The sequence below is a fragment of the Ammospiza caudacuta genome, chromosome 5, assembly GCF_027887145.1.
Source record: "Ammospiza caudacuta isolate bAmmCau1 chromosome 5, bAmmCau1.pri, whole genome shotgun sequence".
Taxonomy (NCBI): Eukaryota; Metazoa; Chordata; class Aves; order Passeriformes; family Passerellidae; genus Ammospiza; species Ammospiza caudacuta.
In genome coordinates, this window is record NC_080597.1 from 28,760,423 (window position 1) to 28,786,632 (window position 26,210).

Sequence of the window (26,210 nt, forward strand, 5' to 3'; positions counted from 1 at the left end):
GACATGGACAGACAGGCAGACAGGTGCAGACACCATGACCATGTATGTCTCATTTCCATCAGAAATAAGGCTAAAAGAACTTACATGGAAATTAATTTTTAAAGGAGACTTGATAGGCAGGGGAGTAGACCTTTGCAAAGTGTAATTTCAAACTTTAAGTGAATTTCATGCTAGGAAAAGCTATGGAAGACTGTCTGGAATACTAAAAGTATCTCTTTTACCTAAAGGAGAGGAACAGCACAGGATGAGCTGTGGTGGCCCACCTGATCCTTGTTTTTTTTAAACTAACTCACACTGAGGGCAGGAGATTACTTAGAGAGAGGAAACAAAGAGCAGCTTCAGAAGCTCTGTCCCCTATAGTTTTTCTGCATGTGAGCACTTAGGGGCTAATCACAGCTGTAAAGCGCTGTAAATGCCTCTGAATGTTTGTATTTCACCACTGCCTTTTACTTTGTTTGTGTTTCACCACTGCCTTTGACTTTGTCCTTGTTTCCTTGCTCATACCTTGCCAGCTCTGTCCCTGGACTGCAGTGGGGAAGCTCTGCTCTTTACCCTTTGTGTGCAATCCGCAGTGGGGCCGGAATCTTGATTAGGGCCCCTAGAAACGATCACATACCTCTCAAAAATCGTACTTTAACATTAGAGCCCCCAGTCTCCGGTGGGATGGGTGTGGCTATTTATTCATAGACTGTTTTACTCCCAGCTCTGACACCAGCCTGCTGGGCCGCCTCTGGCACTTCCCCTGTCATCTTCCCCTCTGTAAGCTGTCTACCCCACACCCCTTGCTTTTCTGGAGTCGCTGAGCTGCCAGAGGATTCAGAGAGGGCTGGCTACCAGCTCTCTGGAGCCAACAGGCCACTGCCTGTGGCCACCATGGTGCACTGCCCACCTCCCTGGCCCAGCTGTGTCCCCCTCTTCCTCATGAGCCTCCCTCGGGTGGCTGCCAAGTATGAAAAAGGGGGGCAAAAAGTCTTAAATAGACTTTTTGCAACCCAAAATAGACCTAGGGGCCAGGCCTGGTTCTCCTCCAAGGACTGCGGTCAGGACACTGATGCCAGCCATACCAGGATGTTGCTCTAAATCTGGATTCTTTCACCCAGTGGGGAAGCTGATCCACACACAGGGCTGAGATATTCTATTTTATTTCATGTCTGTGCAGAGATGGGTGAGATGTGGTAAGTCCACAAAGCGAGGAAGCGTATTTATACATACATACACAATGCATACATATGCAAGCATATTTATGCAATCCTATTCAGGCAATATTTGCATAATGAATCTACATCACTACCTGGCTCAGCTACTACTGCCTTCTCTTTCCCCACCTCTGTTTAAAGACGCAGGGTATTCCAAATTCATGTGTTCAGTGGTTGAGGGTCTTTCCTCGGAGGTGCGGTTTTCCCATTTCAATGCACCAAGTTCTCTCTTAGCATACAATTTCACAAGTCAGTTAAAGATTTCTATCCCGCATCCCTCGAAGCTGGTTTAGGCCGCCACATAGGCTGGCTCTTTATCTTACATCGCATCCCGCACCTCTTAGGTCAGGTTGTTCTCCTTTTCACAGAAACTGTCCTCCCCGCAACTCGTGCCCCGTCCCCGGGGCCCACGCAGGAGCCGGGCAGAGGGGCCGGGCGGCGGGGACAGCCGTGTCCCCGGGGCCCGGGGGAGCGGCCGCCCCACCCGTCGGGGCGGGCTCGGGCAGGCCAGGTGAGGCGGTCCCGGCCCTGCCTCTCCGGCTCCCGCCGCAGCCTCCTGCCCTCGCTCCCGGCCGGCGCTGCGCTGGGGCTGCCGGCGGCATGGCGGAGTCCCAGGTGCTGCTGCTGGACGAGCTGCACGTCAACGAGAAGGTGACGGAGGCCCAGGCCCGCTTCTACTACAGCGAGGAGCAGCGCCGAGCCCTGGAGGCGCTGGTGACCCGCGGCGAGGCCGCGTACCGGGAGGCGCTGAGGAAGGAGCAGCTCCGCGATTTCCTCTCCGGCCGGGAGCTGCAGGACCTGAGGGGCGGCTGGCGGGGCTACGACGACCCCCGGGAGGGCGGCAAGGTGGCGCGGGGGCCCGGCGGCGAGACCCTCTCGCTGGCCTACTGGCCCGAGTGCTCGGACACCGAGGTGCCCCCGCTGGACTTGGGCTGGACCGACAAGACGTTCTACCGGGGCATCAGCCGGGTGTCCCTCTTCACGCACCCGCGCAAGGAGGAGAGCGCGCCTCACCTGAAGGAGGTGGTGCGGGACATGATCCAGCAGGCGCAGAAGGTACGGAGCGGCCTCGACGGGCCGGGCCGGCCCTGCCGCCTTCAGCCGGGCCGAGGGTCTGGCTCGGGGCATGGGGTGCAAGGCGGGGCGAGAGCCCCGACCATTGTCGGCGTCCATCAGGCAGGGCATTCCCTGCGCCTCGTTGCCAGTCGCGTCACGCTTTGCCGAAGCTGATGCCTGTGATGGGGTGAAACCTCTTCACACCTTCTCCACCTCCCCTCGGTTGGGGTTCTGTACCTGTGGTTCGCCTTGTCCTGTCCCGGCCTCATTCCCAGGTTCACAGGTCGTGATGCTGTTACAGCCACCCCTACCTGGTGTGTGCAGGTGTCCCTAGTTACAGACAGGGCAGCGTGTTCGTTACGGGATGGTGTTTTTGGGGTTTATTTTTTGTGGTCTCAACACCCGTCCAGCCCGAGCTGCAAGTAGACAAAGTGCAGACAATATGAGGCTGCTCCTCCCGTTTATGTTTCCCTGGAAATGACTGCTGGTGGTGACAGGGCACCTCTGGCAAGGAAGCAAACCAGCCATGATGCTCCAAGAGCTTGCCTTGAACAGGTGGGGGCAATCACGAGGTTTTTCCTCACCCACCCCGGATGTGGGTGAAGTTCCCGGGGAAGACCACCCAGGAAAAGATCTCCGTCAGAGCTGACACACCCCTTGGGTAAAGGGGAGAACAGCGTAAGAAACTTCATTGCTGCGCTTAGTTTTGCAGCTTTTCTGCTTTTTCCGCTTTATAATTCAGCAGTCATTTCCTCCTCCACCTGTTCCCCTCTGCCAGCACACACTATATGCACCACTTTTACAGACCTGTTCAAACCGAATCTGCCGGGAAACACAGAAAACTTTCCACAGAGGCATTAATCTGGTGGGTGATCTTCTTAGCTCCCTGCTCTCAAAAATTGTGCACACCCTGTAATTCTGTTCAGTGACTGGTGTGATCAGTCACTTAGAAGCTGTAAAATCCTTACACTCTGATGTAGTGCCACTTCACCCCCTCCTTGCGCTGCTACAAAGGTTTCTAGAGACTGTTCAAGAACTGGGAAAGTTTGTTTCTTTCCCAGAAAGAAAGGCCATAGCTGTGCCTGGCACTTAGAAATAATTAAATCCTTTGTAGATTTTTATTTTTTTCACTGACTGGACAAACTGTGCCCCTCCCAGCCCGAAGCTGGTTTCATGTTTAACAGCCATTTGAGTGTTTAATGGTCCTTTTCATAGATAACTATGCCTATTGTGTTCAGCTGAGCTCACCCTGGCAAAAAACACTCCAGGTAGCAGCTTTTTTAGTCAGCAAATGAGAGTGGGGGATTGTTTGGTTTTTTTCTGAGAGGGGGTCTAAACAGATACTGGTAATATGTGGCACAAGTCTGTGGGTGGCTTATCATGAGTATTTTACAAACATATGTTAATTAAGCTACCTAGCTGCAATGAGATTAGCAAGCATTAACTTGCCAATCTTAAAATTCCTGTGAAGAGCTAGGCACACCTATGGGCCCTACAGATAAGTTTATTATCCATAGGATTGGAAGAGAAATGGGGAAAACCTCTTGCAGGGGTAGACACTCATGCTCTGACTTGCTGTGCTTGGGAACACTCTTGGCTGTGACAAGGGTTTGAGATGGCAAACACAACAACAGGCGCTGCCCATGGCTGCTGTTCTCAATGGTCCCCAGTCTTGGAAAGAAGCCTGGACTGACCCAAGGCCCCACAGCCTGGAGGGAGCCATCCCTTCACACTGCAAGGCCGGTACAGACAATTAATGGTTTGTCCAGAATAGGGTGTAATTTCTGCAGTTGTTACACTCATTGCAAATGGTGGGGATGGAGAGAAAAGAAGTTCCTGCTTCTGCTGTCCATTCCCTATGTGGATGTTCTTACTTCAAATGAATATTATTTAGCATCCTTTCTCCTAAATAGCTCATCCATACCACTGTGTGTGGGGGGACAGGGAGCATAACAGGCCCGAGTTAATGCATGAACTGTTCATGACTTTATTTATGGTTTGCCTGTATATGGGCTTGTTCAGAAACAAAGTGGTACAAGTTCGCTGTGTTTTAATTTTTAGAGATTCTGGTTACATTCCTGCTGGGAAGGGAGAACCAAGGCAGGACCTGAAATCCTGCCTAGTAGAAGTTAATGTGGGACTTAGTATGAAGTAGCTGCAGCACAGTTCACCTCCATCAGGAACTTACATGTTAATGATGAGCATAAATACAGCGTCAGCTCTTTTTTCTTTCTCTAACGAAGGGAAGCTGGTGTAAGCACTGTTGACAGAAGGAGCCTGACAGAGCAGATGTGTTGGTTGTTGTTGGCTGTACAAGCAGGGACTCAGCAGAGATTCAGCAGATGCAGTGGGGGATGTTTACTGTGGCATCACTTTCCCAAAAGCCATTTGTTCAAGGGCATTTTTCACAGGAAAGAGGTCTCTGGGGAGAATTATTCCCTCTTCCTTAGGGGGCTCCTGCAAGAGAGCTGCACCTTTTCCAAGCATCAAGTGAAGAAAGTCCTACAGTGTGGTTCAGTATTTAGCTCCATTCACACCTGTATATGCCATCCCCAGCCCAGAGGGGCTTATTGCTGTGATTCCCAGCACCTGGGAAATTAAAATTTCAACAGCTGTAGTCCCAGGATACTGTCAGCATGGCAGCTCTGACCTGGCAAGCTGATGTTATGCAGAGAGACTAGAAAAACCATAGTTTCCTCCATTGATAACCTTTAAAATCTTGAGAAGAATAACTCAGGCAGAAAAATTAGTTGGTATTTCTAATGGTGTAAAAGATACATGTTTTGTCTTTCTCTCCCTTTCTATAAGATCAGCATTAAAGTTACCCATAACCTTCTTGGTTTTGTTGTTACTCGTCCTATAAATGTTCAGGCTTGTCTCTCACATCAGTGAAACCTTTTGTTTTATGTAAAATCTATGCCTGGAAAGAAGGGTTAGTTTTATACCAGAAAAACAATACATGCGAAGAGAGGGAATGATCATTTTGCCTCCAAATCTTGAATACACTCCAGTCCCTTTCTGAGAAATATGAGGTGTTTATGTTTGAGCCCAATAAATCATTCCTTGAGAAGCCAGCCTGAGAGCAGATTTTCACAGGGATTTGGGGGAAAAAAAAGGAAAATAGAATCCTTGTTTTCTACACTATGCATCATGGTTGAGGATGCAAGCCCTGATTCCTCTGCACATTCACTCTTCCATTAGACACCTTCAGGTTAAGTGTTAAAGTTGTGTTTTCAGTGTTTTTTTCCAATATATTTTCAGTGTTCTTCATTTAAGTGAGTCCTTACAGAGACAACGGAAGTTTCTTAAAACAGAGGAAAAACTAGGTATTTGGCTTTGGCATTCCTCACACTGCTAAAATAAGTCAGTTTCATCTGGAAGAAGGAGAACTCTCATAGACATTTACTAAGTGCAGCAGCTAACTCGGAAAATTACAATTATTGGTAGTGCTTGGGCATGTACCTCCCTGTATTTTGTTCTCCCTATGGAGGCTTCTCCTCCATTATCTGGTATCAATGCTCTCCTTTATTTTGTACCAGTGGGGCAGGCCTTCCTTTCAGTTCCTAATATTTATTCAGTTGTCTGTCTACCATCTTGTTGTTTGCAGATTATTGCAGTGGTCATGGATGTGTTTACGGACCGGGACATCTTCCGCGATATTGTCGATGCAGCGTACAAGCGCTGGATCCCCGTCTATATCATCCTGGATGAGGAGGGAGTCAGGCTCTTCCTGGAAATGTGCAGATGCCTTGACCTCAGTGACTTGCAGATCCGGGTAAGGTATTCAGTACTAAACCATTATCTCTGCAGGTCATTGGCCTTTTGCAGTTGCAGTGGATCTTGGAACTTGCTTGCACCAGCAAACACATCTCTTCCTCTGTACCACAACACTAAAAGTGACGGAACACAGAGGGATAACAGTGTGGCTTTATAATACAGAAGGAAAGAAAAAGGAAAGATTTGGATTTTTTTGCCTTTCACCCAAAACAGGGATCTGTGTAGTTTCCTGGCACTTATGACCTCAAAATTCCTGTTTGGGGAGAAAATTATCAGAGAAAATTGCTGTAGGTCTTCTATGTGAGGATTCAAACTAGAATTCAAACTAGAGTTCCAGGTAGCTCTTGGAGTTGTCTGCATGGATCCCTCTTACAGGACACACACATTCTGTGAAAATCAAGACTTTGCTTCCCAACAGTGATCATCCGGGAGTGAATGAGCTTGTAGTCCTCCTCTAGGATGACTTAAAGGAGAATTTAAGGGATTGAGGGCCACAGTGTGCCTTCATATAGTGCATGCAGCATAGCAGAGTAGTCAGTCTAGCTTGGCTGGCAGAAGCAGCCTCAGAGGGATCTTGCTCCATTACATACAGACTGAAATAATTTGTGTATTTCTTGTTAGTATTGTATTCTTTCCTTTCCCCCCCATCTTTTTAGCCACTGTTGCTACTACAGACTTGTTCTAAATCCTGAAAAAAGTTGCTGGGTTGGAAACAACCTATGGGATGCCAGACTCACCCGTTTGTGATTCTCTTGTTCTGTACAGCGGCAGTGGAAAAAGTGCTTTTTGCCTGGAGGATGGGTGGATTTTCCTTAAACACTCAATTTATAGTTAAAAAAAACTCCAAAACACAACCAAAACTCAAAAAGCTCTGAAGATTACAGAGTCTCATCTTAATCATTTTAGGGGAACTATCTTAAATCTGGATGAAAATTACCTGCATATATCTGAAGAGTTCTCCTGTGAACTACCACTCTGCTCTGAGTTTCATCAAAAAAGACATCCAGCTGAGAAGTTTTCCCTTTTTTTCCAAAACAGTGGTGGAAGTTCCTTCCCTCTGGTACCTTTGAAAGCAAGACACAGACCTCATTATAACAGACGTGTTTCAAGTGCCAGTGGTATTGTGTCTCCTAGGCTTGTGTCTCTTTGGTACATAGCTGTGAAATCACAGCAGTAGTTCCATCTGCTGTGGTACCAGTTTCCCAGTACTTTTCTTACTGTGTCATCATGTACAGCAATGATGTCTTCAGTACTACAATATTTTAACTCCTGGACAGAGGGAATGAAAAGATGTCCTGGCATTTTAGAAAGAGCTGTGTTGCTATTGGAGAGCTGAGTTCCTTTCAGTCTGTTTTTTCTGTCTCTAAAGCAGTCCCCTTCTGCTCATCCTCTTATCCTTCTACACAGGCTTGACACTCCTAAACCAGTGATCCCAGTGATGTGCTGCAGCAATGCCTAGGTCCTGCAGCAGTCTAGTTGTATGGCTCTCTCTAAGGAGGTGCAGTTTGAACTGGTGCAATCAAAAGAAGGAGAAAATGTTTCTGTGTCCCTTCTATGATTCCATTCTTTCATGGCAGCCGTGCTATGTTTTTCTTTAGACATCTTCAGCTAAAAGTAGTACAAGCTGAGTTGAAGCAAGTCCACTGAGAATAAATTAACAACTTTTGACCTAGTTGTTCACTATTCTGCAAAACTTCAGTCCACAGATTGCTATCCTTCAAATTTTCCCCCTCTTTTCCCAGGTATCTCATACTGGATCTTAAATTCCCCTGAAGGTTGTTATCTTTTTTTCAAGTATGGCGTAGGTATTTTTTTAGTCTTGCTAAGGCCAATGCAGTTAATTCCTGTATATGGTTCTATGGAATGACCAGGGAGATTCTTCATGGAATGGGGAAACAAGTCATTTGCCTCTCAAGGAAGATGTTTTCTTAGTATCTCACCCAGAGCTGCCTTGGACATGCCTGTGCTGCTGCTTGGGTCAGTATAGCAGAAACCATCATGTAGGGATTTCCCTGGCAACAGGCTTTGGATACCCAAGGAAGCTCCAGAAGGTTAAGGTTTCCCCTTGAGGACTCCTCCCAGCTCTTCTTCTGTAATGTGCCAAGGGTTGAAGATCCAGATTTAAAGCTAGAAAGCAAGCTGGGCCTCCAGTCTTGTTCAGCAGAATCATTTTGTCCCACGTTGTTTGATTGCAGAAGATACTGAAATTGCTGAGGAAACTTTCTTTCACCCATTTCTTATCTACTGTCTTTCTCCTGATATCTGCTTTGATGTCTGAGTTTCTTCTACTGATTTTTAGCAACAGGGAAGATATTTTCTCCTTTTTGAATTACCATTTTGCTTTATTATAGAAGATTTTTACCAGTTTTCACCAGACATAGTTTGCCAGCAAAGGAGTTGCATACTCTTCTTTCCTGCCCTTCTGCCCACCTTTCCCTTGGAATGCTTGTGCAAGGTATAGAGGACAGCTTCTTTTCTCAGGAAGTTGCAGCCACATGAGATATAACTCTAAGGTTTAGAGACAAGTTCTGATCCCAGGGGGAGAGAGATGATGCACTACTGTGAACTGCAGTGTCACAATGTTTATTCTGTCTTCTGTCACCACCAGATACTCATTTTGTTCTGTGTTTTCTGCCCTTTTGGTCCCGTTGCCCTGTTCATCCAATGCAAAGTGAATACTTCAACAGTACCAATACAGGGAGGTTTACAGTTAACACTGGGTTTGTCTCTGTACAGCGATGGACATTTTCACAAAATTCCTGGCTATTGTATTCTTTTTGTAGAGATGGCAAGGTATCATGATCTGCTGACAGTCTCATGGGAGGGAAACTGCTGTAGGAAGACCATACCTCACCCTACAAAGAGTAAAAGTTCTTAACCAACTCCAAGCATTAAATGAGAAAACCTCTATTTTTGTCTGAAGGCCAGAGTTCACCAGAAATGTATTTAAATTCAATCATCAGAACATTCATGTGTTGTTCATAAGAGCATGTCTTGTGTGTGTGAGTCATATGGCTTCCTGAGCCTACAGGACATGGTTTGTCAGACTTCTGTCATGTTTGACACAAGAGTGTTCTACAGAGATCACAGTGAATCAGAGTTCTCATAGATACTAAATTCATAGCCCCTCAGAAATTCCTCTTTTTGCAGGACCTGAGGGTGAATGTTCTCACCGGATTTTAGATAGGTGGTTTTTGTCTTCATGTTTCTGTTAACCCCAACCACAGTAACAGACACTCCTCCCCAAGGACAGAGAATTCTCCTAGAGTTCCAAGCAAGCCCAGGGAATGATTTATCTGCAGGAAGTTCACCTTCACATTAATTTTTACATTCATTTTCCTAACATGTAAGAAGTTTTTCCTTTCACTTCAGAAAGTCTAAAAAGCTTCTGCCTAAGAAACTTTTGTAATTTCATTTTGGTATTTTATGGGTTTCGTCATTGACTCCTACCTGAGATGAGGGAGGGGTGTGATGTGATGTGAAGCAGTGCTGTTGGTTTTTTAATGGTCTGCTGGAGTATTCTTCTAGACTACTTGTGACCTTCTGAGATGAGAACTTGCAAGGCTCTCTTTTTGTAAAGACACAGATAATACTCTAATTATCTTGGCAGACCATGTCCCAGCTAGCTGCATTCCATCCTGTTCTACCTGAATACTTGCAAGTTACACTATTTTGTCAGTAACCATGCCCTTTCTAAAACTGTCCAGGGCAAACAGAGGATTTTTCAGTTCTAAGAGGGAAGGTGCACATAGGATTCTCTGGTGGAAGCAGTTACAACACCTCCCTTTAGGGTCTGTCTTGTGTATTCCCCCTTCTCAGCCCCAGTTTGTAAGCACTACGGCCTAGGTCTGCCAAGTCAGTCACAGCATTACTGACTTTCTAAACTGGGTCTGATTTAGCTTTCTGTGGATTCAGAGTGAGGTTTAAAAGTGTGACAATAAAGCAAGGAAGACCAGTTTCTTACTCTTTGTATTAGGATGCTCTGTCAGGCTTGACTGTTACCAGTCATATTGAGTTGTAGCCAGGGAGATGTTAGTCACTGCTTGTGGTGAGGAGTGGTGCAAGTCTGTGGAAAGGAAATATAGAAATTTAATGCAGACTGCATCTCCCATAAACAGGATATTACAGAACAAACCTTAAGCAGGCTTCTGCAACAATACAGATCTGGAGGTCTCAGTTCTATCTGGTGAGCTAACTGGTCCTCTACTCAAAATATTTGTTACTACTGTAACTCTAGTGCCGTCTGAAAATGCCTGCAATCTCACTTCATTTATATTTGTCTCTCCTCTTTTGTTATTGTGCACTCTTTGGTACATGTTCTCGTTCTTCCTCTGTAGCTTGACTTAGCAGTCTACAAATGTTCCAAGATCCTTCAAGGCAGAAAATTGTATACAAATAACCTGTTAAGTGACTTGATGTTTATATGACTTTCTGCTTGTTTTCTGCATTTCAAGATGTATTAATGCACTCCTGTACCTATTTTATTCAAGGAGGTTTATGTGCTCAGCTGTTCAGCTCTATCCCCTCTGCGCCTTTTTAAGTGTTATATACAGCTCACTTACTGCAGAAATTCAAGTGTGCTTTCTTTCCACCAAAAGAAGGTGATAGAACATACAAGCACAATAAGATCCACACTGTTATATGCTGGGAAGCTTTCTGCTCACACAGGCTGATGCTTCTTGATTCAAAGGAGTAATATCAGGTCAGAGCTGTTGACTGACTTCTTGTCTTGTGCTGTCAGCAAAGCATGATTTGGCAAATCCCACATCCAAAATTAATCAGCAAGGAAAAAAAAATTCAGCCAAATTCAAATGTTATTTTAATTACTGGAAAGGGCACCATTTCTCCTGTGCTCTACCCAACTTGTCTTCAGCATCCCATACATATGACTCATTTGCTAGGCCTTGGGCAAGCCACTTCATCTTTTTCTGTCTTAGGCTACTCATCTTTAAAATGGGGTAATAATACTTTCAGCAGTGTTGGGAGCATTAATTAGCTAATGCCCACACAGGACTCCAGACAGATCAAGCAACAGCTGAATGCAAAACAGAGCTATCATCAGTTACTGTTAGTCAGAATTTGTATTTTGACTGCTGTATTCTAGTTGGGAAAATAGCAGCAGTTTCAAAAGGCAGGAGTTGTATTCAGAAAAAACAGCTTTTGAAAGAAATCTGCATTCTTATAATCACTCATTCCTGCATGCTGATTTCTATAGCCTATCAGTATTTAAGCTGTCGGTGAGGTTTATAGTAATAGGACTTAGCTCTCTGTGGGATCTGAGGCTGTGCTAGCATTAGCCAAATCCTTCTGATTTTTCTGCTCTGCAGATGGGGAAGAATGAAACAAAGGTGAATTGACTTTCTCAGAACATCACAGGGAGCAGTATCCGAACTGCAGTTATGCCTGGGACTATCTGACTCCCAACCCTGGATTTATGACTCCAATTCACAGTGCTTTTAGCTTTTCATTCTTAAGAAATCCTTACATAAAAATATGGTGAAATGAGGAAAATTGTCTAGATTTGTGTGTCAAAGTGACAAGATAATTTGCTCCAAACCTTTACTGACATTCAATGTTTTTGGGTTTGGGGGGAGGAGAGGGGGAATGTTTCATGTTAGACACTTTGGGAGTTCAGCCTTGTGCAGCCAGGACCCATGAACAGAGTAACACTCAGTCCAGTGTGCAAACATATCCTTATAGTATGCACAGGCACTCATCTATTGTTGAAAATCATGTAACCCTAACTTTGTGGTTTTTCTGTGTCTGGTAGTGCTTTGTTTCATTACTTGTAGGTTTGCTGACAAAAGGGTGTGAGATTTGAAGTTTGGGGAGAAGTATTCTTTCTAACTACTTCCATTCATTTTATGAAAAGATTCTCCTTCCTCATCTTGAGAAATTTTTCTTTGCTGATCTATTCAGAACATTAGTAGAGACACTTATCTGAAAGCATTGTCTTGCCAGTGGCTCAAGTGAATAGCTGAAGACAGCAGGCAGGGTTTTGATGATGCTGACCCCTGGGACAGTGATAAACTGTCCAAGATGGAGAGAAGTGACCTGTGTAGACAGGAGATGACAACAGGGCTTACAGCACTATGCTTTCCTTTGCAGCCCTTCTGGTGGCTGATACAAAATGAGCTGTAGTCCCAGAAGTAGTGAGACAATGTGAGTGACATCTTAACACTTGGAGCTGGCAATTATGTCATTTTCTGCCCTGTTTATTGTGACATTTTGTCTTTTCACCTCCCTGTTAGAACGTCCGCATACGCTCTGTGACAGGAGTTGGGTTCTACATGCCATCAGGGAAGATCAAAGGCACACTGGCATCCCGATTCCTGATGGTGGATGGAGAAAAGGTGGCCACTGGATCATACAGGTGGGTCACTCTTGTTTAAGGCATTAATTTAAAGATTACTTTGAGAGTCTTCTTCACTTGTCACCGCCCTTCTGTCCCAGCTTCTGTAATCTGTGTGGCGTCTGTAGAAACTGGAGTGGGACAACAGAGAAGGTGGCATAGAGCCCTTCTTCAGAGAATGGAACATACCCATGCTGGCAGACCTTTTCAGAGGGCTGAGACAGTTCCACACTGCATGAGGAAGGGGTCTACAAGGACTCCCCACCAGTCCCGGTACTCAGTTCTCTTCAGTGAGGTTTTCAGTCCGAAGACTCTTCCTGTTGATTCAATGCTGCTTTTTTAAAAGGGTCCTTTTAAAGACCCTTTTTGCAGAGTTTCAGGGCCTTTTCTCCCAAATCTGGTCTACATGTCTAAAGAAGAACAATAATGTTGTGTCATGTTACCTATTGGGGCCCATCTGGCCAAGGATATAAGGGCAAATGGCATAATGCCACATATTCCCCTGTAGTGTCTTAGGTTTTGTTAGGTGGGCTGGGTCAAGTATGCAGCCCAAAATCTAATGTCGGTTTTGTTTCCTCCTCTTAGCTTCACATGGACTTCATCTCACATTGACAGAAACATCCTGCTAGTCTTGACAGGACAGCACGTGGAGATGTTTGACATTGAGTTTCGTGAGCTCTACGCCATCTCAGAGGAAGTTAATTTATACAAGGAACTGGGCATTGCTAACCCATTCCTCCATGGAATTGGGAAGCCAGGCTTTCATTCCTCCACCGTGGCTCGGAAGTTCATTAACCCAAAGTATGGTTTAGTAGCAGGGGCAACCCGTGGTGATATGATGCTCTGGGCTTCACAGCACAGGCAAGACCATCAGGGAAACATGGAAAAGGAGGAAACAAGTGAGTCAAAGAAACGGTTAAATCAGTTCCTGAATGACTTAGTCACATTGGAGCAAGTGTTCCCAGAAATAGATCCACCTCTGGAGAACTTGAACAAGCTGAATCGGAGCCCCCAGAAACTGTTGTCCCGGCTGCACATGGACCTGAAAAATAAATCGAAATCCAGAGAGTCCATCCGTGACATAAAGAAGGAAGATGCACAGAGCAATGCAAAGCAAGGGAAGCGGTTTGCCAGTGGGCTTTTCAGTCGCAAGGCCAAGCGCTCTCCAGGCTCAAGCATTGAAGCCAATTCTTTTGCCAGTGAAGGACATTCAGGAGAAGACCTTGGGAACATGAAACTGGAATATGAGAGGCTCAGCATTGGCCATGCTAGTGTTCGGAGTGCTGGAGGCAACTCAGGTAAAACCTTTTACAGCATACTCTGCTTTCTGTGTCCCTTGCTTTGAGCTTGGCTGATTGATGCAAGCATACCCATTATGGGCACCTGTGAGTAGATCCTCTCATTCTGAATCAAAATGAGCAAAAAGAAAGGGTAGAAGTTGTATCAAAAGATACGGGCAATGTAAGTTGGAAGCAATTTAATGGCAGTCTTACTGTAAGGTTGGTACTTCTCATGAGGATGTTTCTCATACTTTTGAGCAGCAAAGGGAGAGAAAGGTGAACATTGCCTTGTGTAAAACAGTACTCAGTCCATTAAGTGCATTTGCCTAATAAACAGCAGCACTGTGTTCTCTATGGTAGTGGCTAGCAGGCCACAGACAGATTTTCAGTGTAATTCCTTCCTTTCCTCATTAGAGTTTAGGCAGGTATATTTCCTGTGACAAATTCCTGGTGGAGAAAAGAGGAAAATGTGTTTATGTTGAGGTGAGGGCACAAGGATTGAAGGAAAGGGTGCAAGTCTTTTTAATTTGCTCCTTTGCCACCTTCTGAAATGGAGGAGAAGGTAATGAAAATAGAAGCTACAAAGAAGTAGGTCACTAGATCTCAACTTTTCTTTCTTTGCTAATGCATGTTTGATATTTTCATTAAGTCCTTCAAAGGCTTCAGTCAGTTGAAGACACAAATGATAAAGATTTCTAATGGGTTATGGGTTCATAGCGAACTCCTCAACATTTTACATGTTTTGTGAGATTGAAGTAAATCTTTGGACTATTCATCCTGGTTGTCTTCCTCTCACTGAGCTGTTTTGGGTGTCAGTACCTCCTGCACCATCAGGAAAATAAACTAATTAGAAGGAAAAAATTTCTCCTCCACTTGTCTGGTCAGTGCTCTGATGAATGCAAAATGCAGCTGTAGAGAGACTGAATTGCTTTGCAGTTACCATGATGTGAAATGGAGAGATGTTCTTTTGGGACCAAGAAGAAAAGCAAGGAATTGAGATGGTCAACAACAATGATTAATTAGATTCCTGGAAATATTTCTGGCTAAATGAAGGACAGACTCAAAAATGCCAAATGAACACAAGAAAGAGGAATTATAAGAAGGAATAGTTAATTTATTTAAGACTGTAGTAGATCCATTTTAGAATCTGCATTTGGCGTTTGGGGAGGTAGAAGTAAACCCTGGTCTAAAGAGATCCTCTCTCCAAGTAAGTCTTGAGCACAGACATTATGTGCTGGTGGGCCCCATTCCTCAAAGCCGGGAAAAGCAAAATCGGTGAAGACCTGTGGGGAGGTGTATGGGCATTTCCACTCGCAGGAATGGAGCTGAGTACTTGCACTACCCTCTAGTGACAGAAGGAGAGAATCTCTGATTCATCAGCACTTTGCATATCAGAGATTCTCACTGTCACTCGTTTCAGAGCAGCCAGCCTGGCCTTCCCACAATGTCCTGATGAAATCAGGCCCAGCTTAAGGCACGAGAGGTTGATGTCTTTGGTGGACAGTGGGGCACTGCACCCTGCTGGGGCATTGCACCATCCAGGCAGCAGGGATGTCCCTGTTCCTCCTAAAACACTGGATCTGTGCCAGACAGTCTGATGCTTGGTCTAGACCATTTCCACAAATACCTTTCCATGCTATTATGTTCAGGTTTTATTTATTGCCACTGTTACTTCCTGCAGACTGCCAGCTCTTTCAGTAAGGGGGAAGGAAGAATTGAGAACAGGTCTAAGGAAGATGCTGAGGTCCAGCACACCAGTCTTCCCACTGTGCTTTTTCTGAACTGATAAATCTTTCCACTGAGTCCTTGCTAGTATTTTTGGTTTATGCAAATTGAGAATGCCTGTTCATGGTGGCACTGGGAGACTCCATAGCTTTTGAAGTAGGGTGTTAGTAGACTTTGTCCATCTGGTGGCATCAAAGGCTGAAGGAAGATCATGGATTGTGAGTTGCTTTTGAAATAAATTACCTTTTTGTGAGAGAACACTTCTCTAGTCTAATAGTCCCAAAGTGGCATGTGAACAGAGATGGTAGAGGGCACATTAGATAGATGGAGACTCATGAGGAACAGAAAAGGATTTAATAAAAAATTCTTAAACACAGCCATGGAATAGAGTCCCAGCCTCAGTATAAAGATAGGAGACACTTTGTTCTTGGGTAACTTTAGGACTAACTTAGGTTTAAAAGTTTAAGCAAAACTTTGAGCAAAACTAGTAAAAACTGGTGCTGTGATATTCTGGGTGACAGAAGGGAGGTAAGAAGTGGAAATGAAAGAGAGGGTACTTGGTATGCAGGCAGGTTAGGATGCAATTATTCAGAGCTTCATGGTTTGAAATAGCTGCCCTTAGCTTTTGTAAAGATTAAACAGCACACTTAAGCCCCATGGGCCTGCCTGTGCACACATCCTCCAAAGTCACTATTAATTCTTTAGCACCACAGAGACACATCCCACCTTGCAAATGCATGGAGAGACCAGATCCACACCTGAGTAGCTCATAGAGTAGTTGAAAGACATTATTCAAGCAGGCTGAAAGTCAGATTCACTCTTGTAGGAGCAAATGGTGATGAAGAGAATCTGAGCTGGGAAGGGAAATGATGGAAGTGTGTGCTGTGATGGAGTCTGAAAATCTGATGCAGCTTTTACAGGCTAGAAAAGGATTCCTATGAGTCAGAATTGGGAGTCTGGAAAATACAAGGGCCCCAGATAGAAAGTAATGTCCCAAACGAAGTATCTGAATTAACACCCTGAGGTGTTGTCCTAGCCCATGGCAAGCTGTACATTGTCTTAAAAGGTTTTCTCAAACCACATCATGAAATTATCAGAATTTCACTGGATTTCACTGTTGCCTGCTGAGGAACATAAGAGCAGCTCTGAACCTGACCAGAATCTTGTTAATTTTAAGCTGGTGCTGAGCAGACTGTGTTCAGCAGAGACAGTGACTTCTGTGTGCAGTTTCTGGGAAACACTGCAAAAGTCTGAAAGCTGTGTGCCTTCAGAAGGTGCAGACTTTTTAGTTTGTGTTCTCCTTTGGAAGAAGCAAAGTGGGCTTGCTGTCCTGAGGTGCTCCATGCATCAACTTCATTCCTCATGAGCAGTGGTTGCAAAATACACACCCTTAGTAGAAGGATTTTGTGTTTCAGTTTTCTGTGCTTCTTGCAACAGGAAATGGAATTTATGCTGGGCACTGCAAAGGCATTGGAATAGCTGCTTGGTTATCACCAACATTTTTCAGCCAAAGCGAGATCATGGAAGGGTGGTAACTGGAATTTTCAGCCTCTTTTCTAAAGAGAGAAAGAGGGAAACATTGTTGGGTACATAAAAGGAGGATGTTTGCTCTAACTGTAGTGGGATATGTAGAAAAAGGTCAGAAGACAAGAGTAGAAAGTGACAAGAATAAAAGGGCTGGGAGTTGAAATTAAGCAGAGAAGCACAGACATATTTCAAAAAAAGCATGAGGGTCTTAAATGTGATACAGACAGGGAAGGAAAGAGGGGTGGGGAGGAGATAGGAGTAATAATAACAACACTAACATGCAGGATATGTCAGAGGGGAACAGGTAGAATGAAATGCTACAGGGAGCTGTGGGGAGGAGGCAGTAGCACACAGAGCAGCCACAGAAGTGAGGGCAGGGTGCAGTGCAACCTCCCAGGTGAACATCAAGGAGATGCAGTGTGGAAGAAAGTGGAGAGAAGGAGGGGGAGAAAAGAGAACTCTTCTCTTCCCCATCATCTACAGGTAAGGGCAGCATTGATCAAATACCCTTCAGGCAAGAGAGTGACATTGAAAATGTCACTTGGAGCCCAATTCAGAGGCAGTGCTTGAGTTGAATGCTCCCTAAACTTAGCAAGACTGAGACTTCTCAGTAGCATGTTGCCATGACCTGTGGCAGTTTTCACTCTCTGTTTTCCCTCTGAACTGGCATCTGGCTCCAAGTGCTTGGGAGATGCACATGTACCTTCCTTCTGTACAAATACATGAGTGGGCCTGCCTGTGTTCAGAGTGATTCCAAGCCACTTGGCAGCCCCTGTCGGTCCCTGCTGCCCTGGGCCAGAGTCATGCAAGCTTTACTGAGCTCAGATGAGCTCCCTTACTTGCAAAGCTTCTGAACACACTTCTGTACAGTGTTTGAGACATATACTGGGGCATCCAGATCAACATCTGGCTGTAATGATGGACACCAGGCAGAAGTGCAAGCATTGAAAGGTACAGATACTGGGAGCAGAAGAAATTCATAGAGTAAGCAGTGAAAAAAACCTAGGATTATAAAAAACTGGAGGCAGCATACTCTGCCACTTCAGTGAGAGACCTTGAGGCCTTGGGATTTATCTTGCAAAGGCAATGGTGGAAACACTGGCACTAGAGATGTTTGAAACAAAATGTGAAAAAAAACCTCTACTGAGAATGTGTGTAGGTATCAAATGAATGAGATGACCTTGGGTTTTCAGGGTTTTTTTCCATACCTCACTCTTTGGAAAACTTCTCACCCAAGGCATGACCAGACTATTTATCAGTGCCAGCTGGGACCTAATGAAGCTGGACTGGGTACAAGGCAAAGCTAGAAATACTTCTCCAGTGGTTTTCTCTACAATATACTCTGCATTTGCTTTTATTTTAATGTTTCTTCATTTCACTACAGCAGAAAAAAAGCCATGAGGGCATGCAGAATAATGTCGGTCTAACACAAGGTGCATAGTAAAAAATGAGAGTGAAGCATGAGTCCAAACTTTATCCAGGGCTTATTTACTTAACATTAACACTACTTTAACTTCTTTTCCTTCCAGGTAACCTGAATCCAAACTCCACTATGAGCGATAAAAACAAACAATCTACCTGCGTGTTATCTTGATTGGGAAGGATTGTCTGGAGAACTAAAGACTGAATCACAAGCTGCAACAGTAACTTCTTGATTGATTTTGAACCTACAGCCATATCCTCATGCAGTGATCTGTAAAGCCACTGCAGGTCCTGGATGCATCTGGCACCCCTGGCTAAAGCACATTTACTGGGTGATGAGCAGACTTTGGATAGTTGGTCCCTTAAATGAGGGTTAGTGATGAATGTATTAGTCCATATGTCTATGTGCACGCATATTTTTTACATAAAAACAACTGTGATGACTGGTCTCAGAGCTTGTTCTGTGCCCAGAGGAATGCAGGAGATTTTCTGACTTACTTGTGCTGCTACTTCAGTCTGTCTGGCTGCAGACTTGGAATCACTGTGTTGCATTGTTTACTCTACTGCACTGCAAAAATGTATTGATCTGACTGGCTGTAAGGCTGAATCCAATAGCAGTGGCAAATTCTGGGTGAAATAAGGATGTTTACAGACAGTGGAGCAATCCTTTGTCCATAAGGAGTCTTCCTGTAGAGTCCTGTTGTCACTGGCCCAGGCAGGAGAAGGGTTTAGCCAACAGTAGCCTACAGAGCAGTATCGGAACTGTTTCACCTCATAGATGTAGCAGTCGAACAAAGTGATTTAGCAAGAATGTGGCCAAGAGGAAAAATGGAATATAGGGCAATGTTTAACATACACTTGAGACTGGGTCAGGAGAAATGCCTGATAAGGGGCCTGGGCAGGATCTGGGAGCAATAACACAGACTTCAGGGGCTGTGGTCAAATCCTCGTTACTGCTAATGCAGCAATACTTTTACCATTCATGGAAACTGAATGATTAAGGAGCACATCTTTGAGGGTTGAAAGAGGAAGCAGAGGAGGCATGCAAGCTTTTCAAGCTTTTAAAATGCCCTTTTTTTTTTTAAGTTAACCTTTCCAGAATCTAAATCATGTTAAAATTGAGAGCTTTGATCCATAAGAAGCATTGTGTGCAATCAGACCAAAGGCCATCTGATCTGCTGTTCTGCCTCTGAGAATAGCCTGTAACAGGTGATCACAGAAGCATAAAATACAAGGCTTGTATATACAGAGGTCGTTCTCCGACACCATTTTAGCAGTCTATGGACTTTCTCAGCTTTCTGGCAGTTCCTTCTGGACCTGGTCTTAATGAATGTACTTGTCCTTTTCTAAAAATCCTTTTTTACTTTTGGCCTCTAAAGTGTTCTGTAGTAACAAACCCTAAATTCAATGCATGTACAAAAAAAGAACTGTTGTCAGGCTGTTTAATGGTTTCCTTGATGACTACCTCCTAGCTACTATGGGATCTGACTGGCATTTCTGTCCTCTTGTTCACTATCATTTTTCCACTTCTGCTCACTAACAGAGTGGATAAACAGATTGTTTTTGTCTCTATAGTGGGCAGATTGACATTTCACTCTGCTTTCTTGCCATTTAAATTACATATCCTGCTGTCATAAGTAAATCCTCTTGTGATACCTAAAAAAATTAGATCCTAGTTATTAGAAGAGACCCGAAAACTAACATGCCTGCTTGTCAAAAAAAATAGTTAAACATCAGAAAAACACAGGTTTAGTTTTCTTGCTTTTTGTTTAGAGAAACCATCTGGGTTTTTAGCTGCACAACAAATTCACAGCAAAGGCAATTGATACACTCCCAATGCAGAAGCAGCTGATCAAAAGACTTTCAGGGGCTGGGATGCAGTAGAGGTTGTTACACTCCAACAGCTGTCTGTAGTTGATGGTAAAATGCAATTGATTGATTCACTGATTGATTAATTACCTTTCCTTGATGTATATTTAATTTGAATGGCAAGCAGGGCCATTTTACTCTATTTACCCTTCAGAATGTCTTGAGATGGTAAACTACCAAAGGTATTGTGCCCTCTGTTAAACTTACTCATCCTCCATGGGTTAAATGCTTGCCAGTCTATATAATATATTCTATATAGCCTTCTGGGAATGAGCTGTAGCTTTACAGCTAGGTCTGTCAGCTCATATTATGAGCAGTGTTTCATAAAATTGTTCCTGGTAATGGGAAAAAAAAAGAGGTGTTGGAAATGACACCACCACTTGGATGTAGAAGTGATAGCTGAGTTATCCTGTTGGCTTCATGTGTGTAGCTCATGTGCCTAAAGCTACTCACTGTGTTTGCAGGATTTTTGAAAGTGGCATGATTTTGTCATACTTTGGTTACCACTCTGAAGATGTCTGGGAGACTTTTCTTCTATTCTTGTATTTATTTCACTTTGTTAGCAAAGATCAGATATAAATTTATTAGGCTGATGTTGTTCCACTTTTTGTTCTGAAAAGAGCAGTGTCATCTGGTGCTTCCTTTTCCTCCCAGGCTTTTAAAATATTTTTTTTTTTAATTGTGCAATAGGTTAATTAACTAATTAGCACCATGTTGATATATATGGTCAGGTTTTCCAGGAAGTCCTTTATCTTCTTGTTGCTTCATCCTGGGTGACTTCACAAATAGTCCAAGAGGCTGATTTCACTTGTCCTTCCTTTCCTTCTGTGCTTACACATTAGTGTGCTTTACTTTCTCTTCCCTATTGTGGATGTCAGAGCTCTTTTTTTTAACCTGTCAACTAACAGGATATCCTTTCCAGAGAAAGTCTCTCATCTGCTTGTCTCCTTGGTTGCCACACCAGTTCCTGAAAGGTAATGTTCACTTGTTTTCAGATTCTTTCCATGGAAATCAGTCTCATGCCTTGACTCCAAGGGCTAGTAGAATTCCTTAGGCTTATCACACACTGCTTAATTACTTAATTTGAGAGAACAAACTTGCTTTTTTGCATGATATAAATCTGCTCCTTAAACTCAGCATGACTGAGGACGCACACAGCCTTGTTGATCCAGAGTGGAGGTTTCAGGCTCTGGTGGAACTAGTTCTTCCCTGAAGATAAAATCTGCTGAAGTTGAGCTATTTACCTGCTCCTATGGCAACAGAAGTGAGTCTGTGTGAGGTGACCACATTTATTTTCACTAGTTTTTGCTGATCGTGGTTCTTGATGAGTGCTAGAAACCTGGGGCTGTGACCTGTAAAATCAATCTCTCTTGCTCTCCCGATAAAATGTGGTTGGTGGTGCTGGGGGTCACAGGGGCAAAGAGCAGTGCTTAGGAATTGTGTTGGAAGTCTGCCAGCAGAGGTTGAAGGTACAGCAGTATTCAAATAAGCTGTCATTTGGTGCTTGCCCAAGATGTCCCCTCTTGTAATCAAGTCACCAACCTCCCAAGGGGGTGGGAAGGATGGGAATGGTTCTGTTGCTACTCAAAAGAGCCAGATTAGCTCTCTTTGGCATCTCTATCCTGACCATGCACAATCCCAAGAGGGCGCCTGTCCTCTGGATCTCTTTCCCTCTTTGGCTGGTCTGTGTGGAGCACCATGGGGCCTACAGCTGTGGTCCTGGTTTTGGACAGAAAGTAACTAAGCTGGGGCTCATGGCTCTCTCCTTCTGGCCTGCAGTGGTGAGTGGTTCAGAAAGAGCCACTTGGCTGAATGTGTGCCTTCTGTGTTTCTTTTGGTATAAGTTTGTATATTTAATGTATATGTGTCCAGTTAATTATGTGGGAAACCTTTTCTAAGTCAAACAAATAAACTCTATACCGTGTTACATTTAGATACTGTGTTCATGGTGTCCTTTTAATTTCTCTGCTACAGTTCCTGGATTGGGGGCATTTTTGTTGTTTATTTGTCAAGAACCTGTACTGTCTGGATTAGAGCAGGTTTCTGTGTAACTTGTGAACTTTTTTGGTCAGTGTTTCGCCGTATTTGTTAAAAGAAATGTGGGCAGCTGAATTCTCCACAAGTTCAGTGTTTTGTGGCTTTGAGTACCTTAAGAGAGACTAATTCATTCCTGCTTTCTTGCTGCTGGAGTAGGCTGCAGCAGATATCCACTTTAGTTGTTTGAGGTTTTTCATTGTTGTTTTGTTAGGTTTTGTTTTGTTTTTTAAATTACTTTGCAGCTGAAATGTGTCTTGCTGCAGCTATAAATGCATCTGACAAAGTGCCACCTCGGTTTCCCTTTCCATCTTTCTTATATAATTTGTACCCATCAGCAATGACATTTAATTTATGAAACTGAGTCCCTGTGCTACATTTCAGTTTTACCTGGTACAATGTAATCCTTGACATTTAAGTAACTCACAATCACTCGTTTCCCATGCTCCCTTTGTTTGCGTGTACAAAAGCCCATTTTAAAATTCTTGACCATGTTTCAGAATAAATCCAGCCTCTATTTTACTTTTGGGCATTAGGGTACATAAAAAAGTATTTCCAGTAAACAAAATCTTCATCTTTCAGTGTTTTAAATCCATGTAGCAATTGCATTTGTACTGTTTAAGAGGAGTCTGTCAAATCCAAGCTTGTTTCACAGGGTATCTCAGGGCTCTGCAGATCCTGAGCTTCTGTCTTTATAGCAATAGCACCACCATGACTTTCTGCCTTTTCTGTTTTAGGGAGGTTCTCCAAGGAAGAAAGATAAGACTGGCCTTCCCCTCATTCCTCTGCTACTTTAGTATTACACTCTTGTTTCTTGACACTTTTGCTTGTTCTCTGGCAAAACCAGGGAGCACTCCAGGATTGAATGACCCCTTTGTGTCTCTAGAACTTATGTCCCCTGTCCTTAGCCTGCTGAAGAAATGCAAATATGGAAATCCTCATTAATAAGCAAGGCTTAGGAAAAGTAGAGTCAGTGACTGTAGGAACCAACTTGGAAGGGAAACCTATGGATGTAGATGAAATGGTAAAGCCTTCATGCTGCTAGCAAGGCTGGCACAGGTTTTCCTAATTCTTTGCACAACACTTATTTCTCATCCTTCTTGCAAGTCTGGGCATGTGTGCTTGGGGAGTTTGGTTACAGAAAACCACAGCATGACATACAGCACTCAGCATCCAAATGTGGGCAAATTTGCAGGGCTTCTCAGCAAGATAAGGAAGTAAGAGAGTAGGTGGAAGTGTCTGCACAAGAACTTAGGGGCACAGTAGCTGCTGTATCCTAAACTCATCACATAATGTGTTCATGTCTTGAGTTTTAGAGATGTTTCTAATTCTACTCCTTTCTACCTTTCCAGCCTATCTGTCTGTAATATCAACTTTAGCCTTTCATCTGACTTGTCAGGTTTTATTTTCTTTTTCTAAAACATTAGAAATGTCACTGGTAGGAGAACTGTAGGCATAAAACAGCCCTCCTGCCTGCCTTGGGTAGAAAGCAGCAACTTCTAGATGACAGAGTGCTGAAAGCAATGATTTTATAAACACTGAACAATTTTTTAATAGAGGCTGAAATTTCACTGGACGTGTGAAATTGCACATAACCAGGAAAACACAACCAAAAGCATTTGTGCAGAAAGCACAGAGGCAAAATACAACATTTGCATAATGAGGATTGTGGCTGTTACAGAGAGCTTGAGACCTAGAACATAAAAAATGAGAGCTGATTTCAGTGCATTTCCATCCAGTAGCACAGGGAAGGATCAGGGAGGTCAGGTTAAGAATATTTCTGTTTGTGAGTATTGACTCTATTCAGGGGGGGCCTTTGTCTTTTTACTTTATTTAAAGCAAAAGAGCTTCCGAGTTGCAAATTTCCGATGTGTAAGAAAGAAAAGTATGTGGCACCAGTGGGCTGTGGACTGATGAGCATTTTGCATGGGCTTGGGAGTGGATTGGGCCCATGCCTGCTGCATGTTGAATGAACACCCATGTTTTGTCAGCTATTTGATTTCCCAGACTGGAGTGGCTTTTCCAGCAAGGATGCAATGGAGCTTTTTCTAGCTCTCTGCAATGAGACCAACAGCCAATTAGTTGCAGGATGCAGCACTAATATCAAGATGCTACTGTGATACTTCTGTTTAAAAGTGCCCAAGGGGTAAGATATATGAGCTAAATGTATGTGAGAACACGGGGTAACAAAGGAACAGGAACATGTCTGTGAGATCTGGCTGCTGGAACACTTTGGGTTCTGTTTCTCCTGAGCTGGCTGCAGACCCATGGCAGCATGGAGAATGGTGGGAAAAAAGACAGAGCGCACAGGAGAGCAGTCTGGATCCTACACCAAGCATTAGAAACAAAGGCTGTGTCTTTCACACCACCAGCATGTGTGGAACAGGAATGTCAGTCGTCTATGACAGCAGGGTTGCAGCAGCACAGGTCTGGGGTTTTTACACATTTGAGATTGTGAGGAGTATAAATGTTCTAGCTGAGGGTTTATAGAGGCAGACCCTTGTGTCTGAGGTTCCCCCAAGGATGCAAGAAAAGGTAAGTGCTGCTGCTTGGTTATAAAGGGCAGAACCCTATTTGCCCCTACTTGCATTGCTTGGTGGGTGTTGTGGTTAAGAAACAACACAGCAGGGGCTATTTTATTATTTTATGCTCTGGCTTTTCTGAAATTTCACTAATAGTGGAAAAGTACCTGGGATTAAACTTTTTTTGGAGGGGATGCTTCCACAAAGAAAGATTTTTTTAAAAGAAAAAGCTAGTTCCCTGAGAAGTTACAATATATTTGGTGAAACTGTGTGAAACCTTAACATGTAGGTGCTAGACAATCTTGGGAAAAGGGCACTTATTTCAAGTGTTTGAAAAGAAAAGCTATTTAAACTTTGAAGGAGCTATTGGTTTTATTGTTGCAATATTTATGATCCTCTCTTTATAGGTCATGCAACCATTTCCTTCGTTATCCTTAATCTCCTACCAGAAAATCTTTCCCTTGGCTGACAGTCCCCTTGTACTGAGCACTTGCAGTGCAGAAACAGAAAACAGCAAATCTAAACAAAGAGTGATCATCTATAGCTGCCTTGCTAAGTGCACAACACATCTGCAGAAGGATCAATTGCTCTGATTTAGCACGGCCATTAGTGACATTTTGCCACTGAAAGGAAGAAAATGTCTCTGTTTAGTGTCCTGAGGTATAACAGCAATAATCATAGACATTAGAAATGGGAAAGGTCACTAGGTCATCTAGTCCATTGCCTCAGTACAATGCAAGGCAATTCACCAATATAACTTTTCTAGGACTTGGTAAATTGTGCTACCACTCGTTTTATGTTCTCCTTCAAAGTCTAACAAATCTCATAGGAAGGAAGTTAAAAAATAACTTTTTGGAGAGCTACAGTAGGCAGGTGTTCTGATGGACGTTGCATTATATACTGAAATAATGACCTGTCTCCTAGTTTATCAAAGCACCTGCCATTGCTCTTTTACAATGAGGACACTGTAATATATTCACTTCCTTTGTTCTGTATTTATGACTGCAGGATTTCAACAAACCAAAGTTTTCTGGAAGGAAAAGTTGGGACTACCTCTACTGGCTTCTCACCAATTTCTACACCACTTTTAAAGATGTTGATTCAGCCACAGAGCTAAAGTTATGCTTCTGCAAATTAATTTCCCTGCACCCAGTGGGGTTACTCTGGATTTAAACTGGAGTTACTGACAACCCAGTATGACCAACAGCTTCCTCTTTGCATCCAAGGAGACAGACTCACAAGAACAAAGAGGGAGACAGACAAGCACAGGCGCCAGCTACAGATGCTGCACCCTGCAGCCAAAATGAGGGTGTTGTTCCAGGCAGGTTCCATCTTGTTTCAAAATCTTCCACATAAGTGCTTGGTATAAGTAATTGGGAATTCACCCATGCACAGCAATGTTGTTAACATGAGGACACCCTTGGAAGTGCTGTAGGGTGTTTGCATTGAA

At 43.8% G+C, this 26,210-nt stretch overlaps 1 protein-coding gene across 1 annotated transcript; it reads left to right on the plus strand.

Annotated features, from left to right (window-relative positions):
- Window positions 1-1,781: 1,781 nt before the first annotated feature.
- Window positions 1,782-18,734, plus strand: FAM83F (family with sequence similarity 83 member F). The gene is made up of 5 exons (XM_058805761.1): window positions 1,782-2,252; window positions 5,860-6,027; window positions 12,281-12,402; window positions 12,967-13,679; window positions 18,443-18,734. The coding sequence occupies exons 1-5, from the start codon at window positions 1,797-1,799 to the stop codon at window positions 18,505-18,507; spliced, it is 1,524 nt and encodes a 507-aa protein (XP_058661744.1). The 5' UTR covers window positions 1,782-1,796; the 3' UTR covers window positions 18,508-18,734.
- The last annotated feature ends 7,476 nt before the right edge of the window (window positions 18,735-26,210 follow it).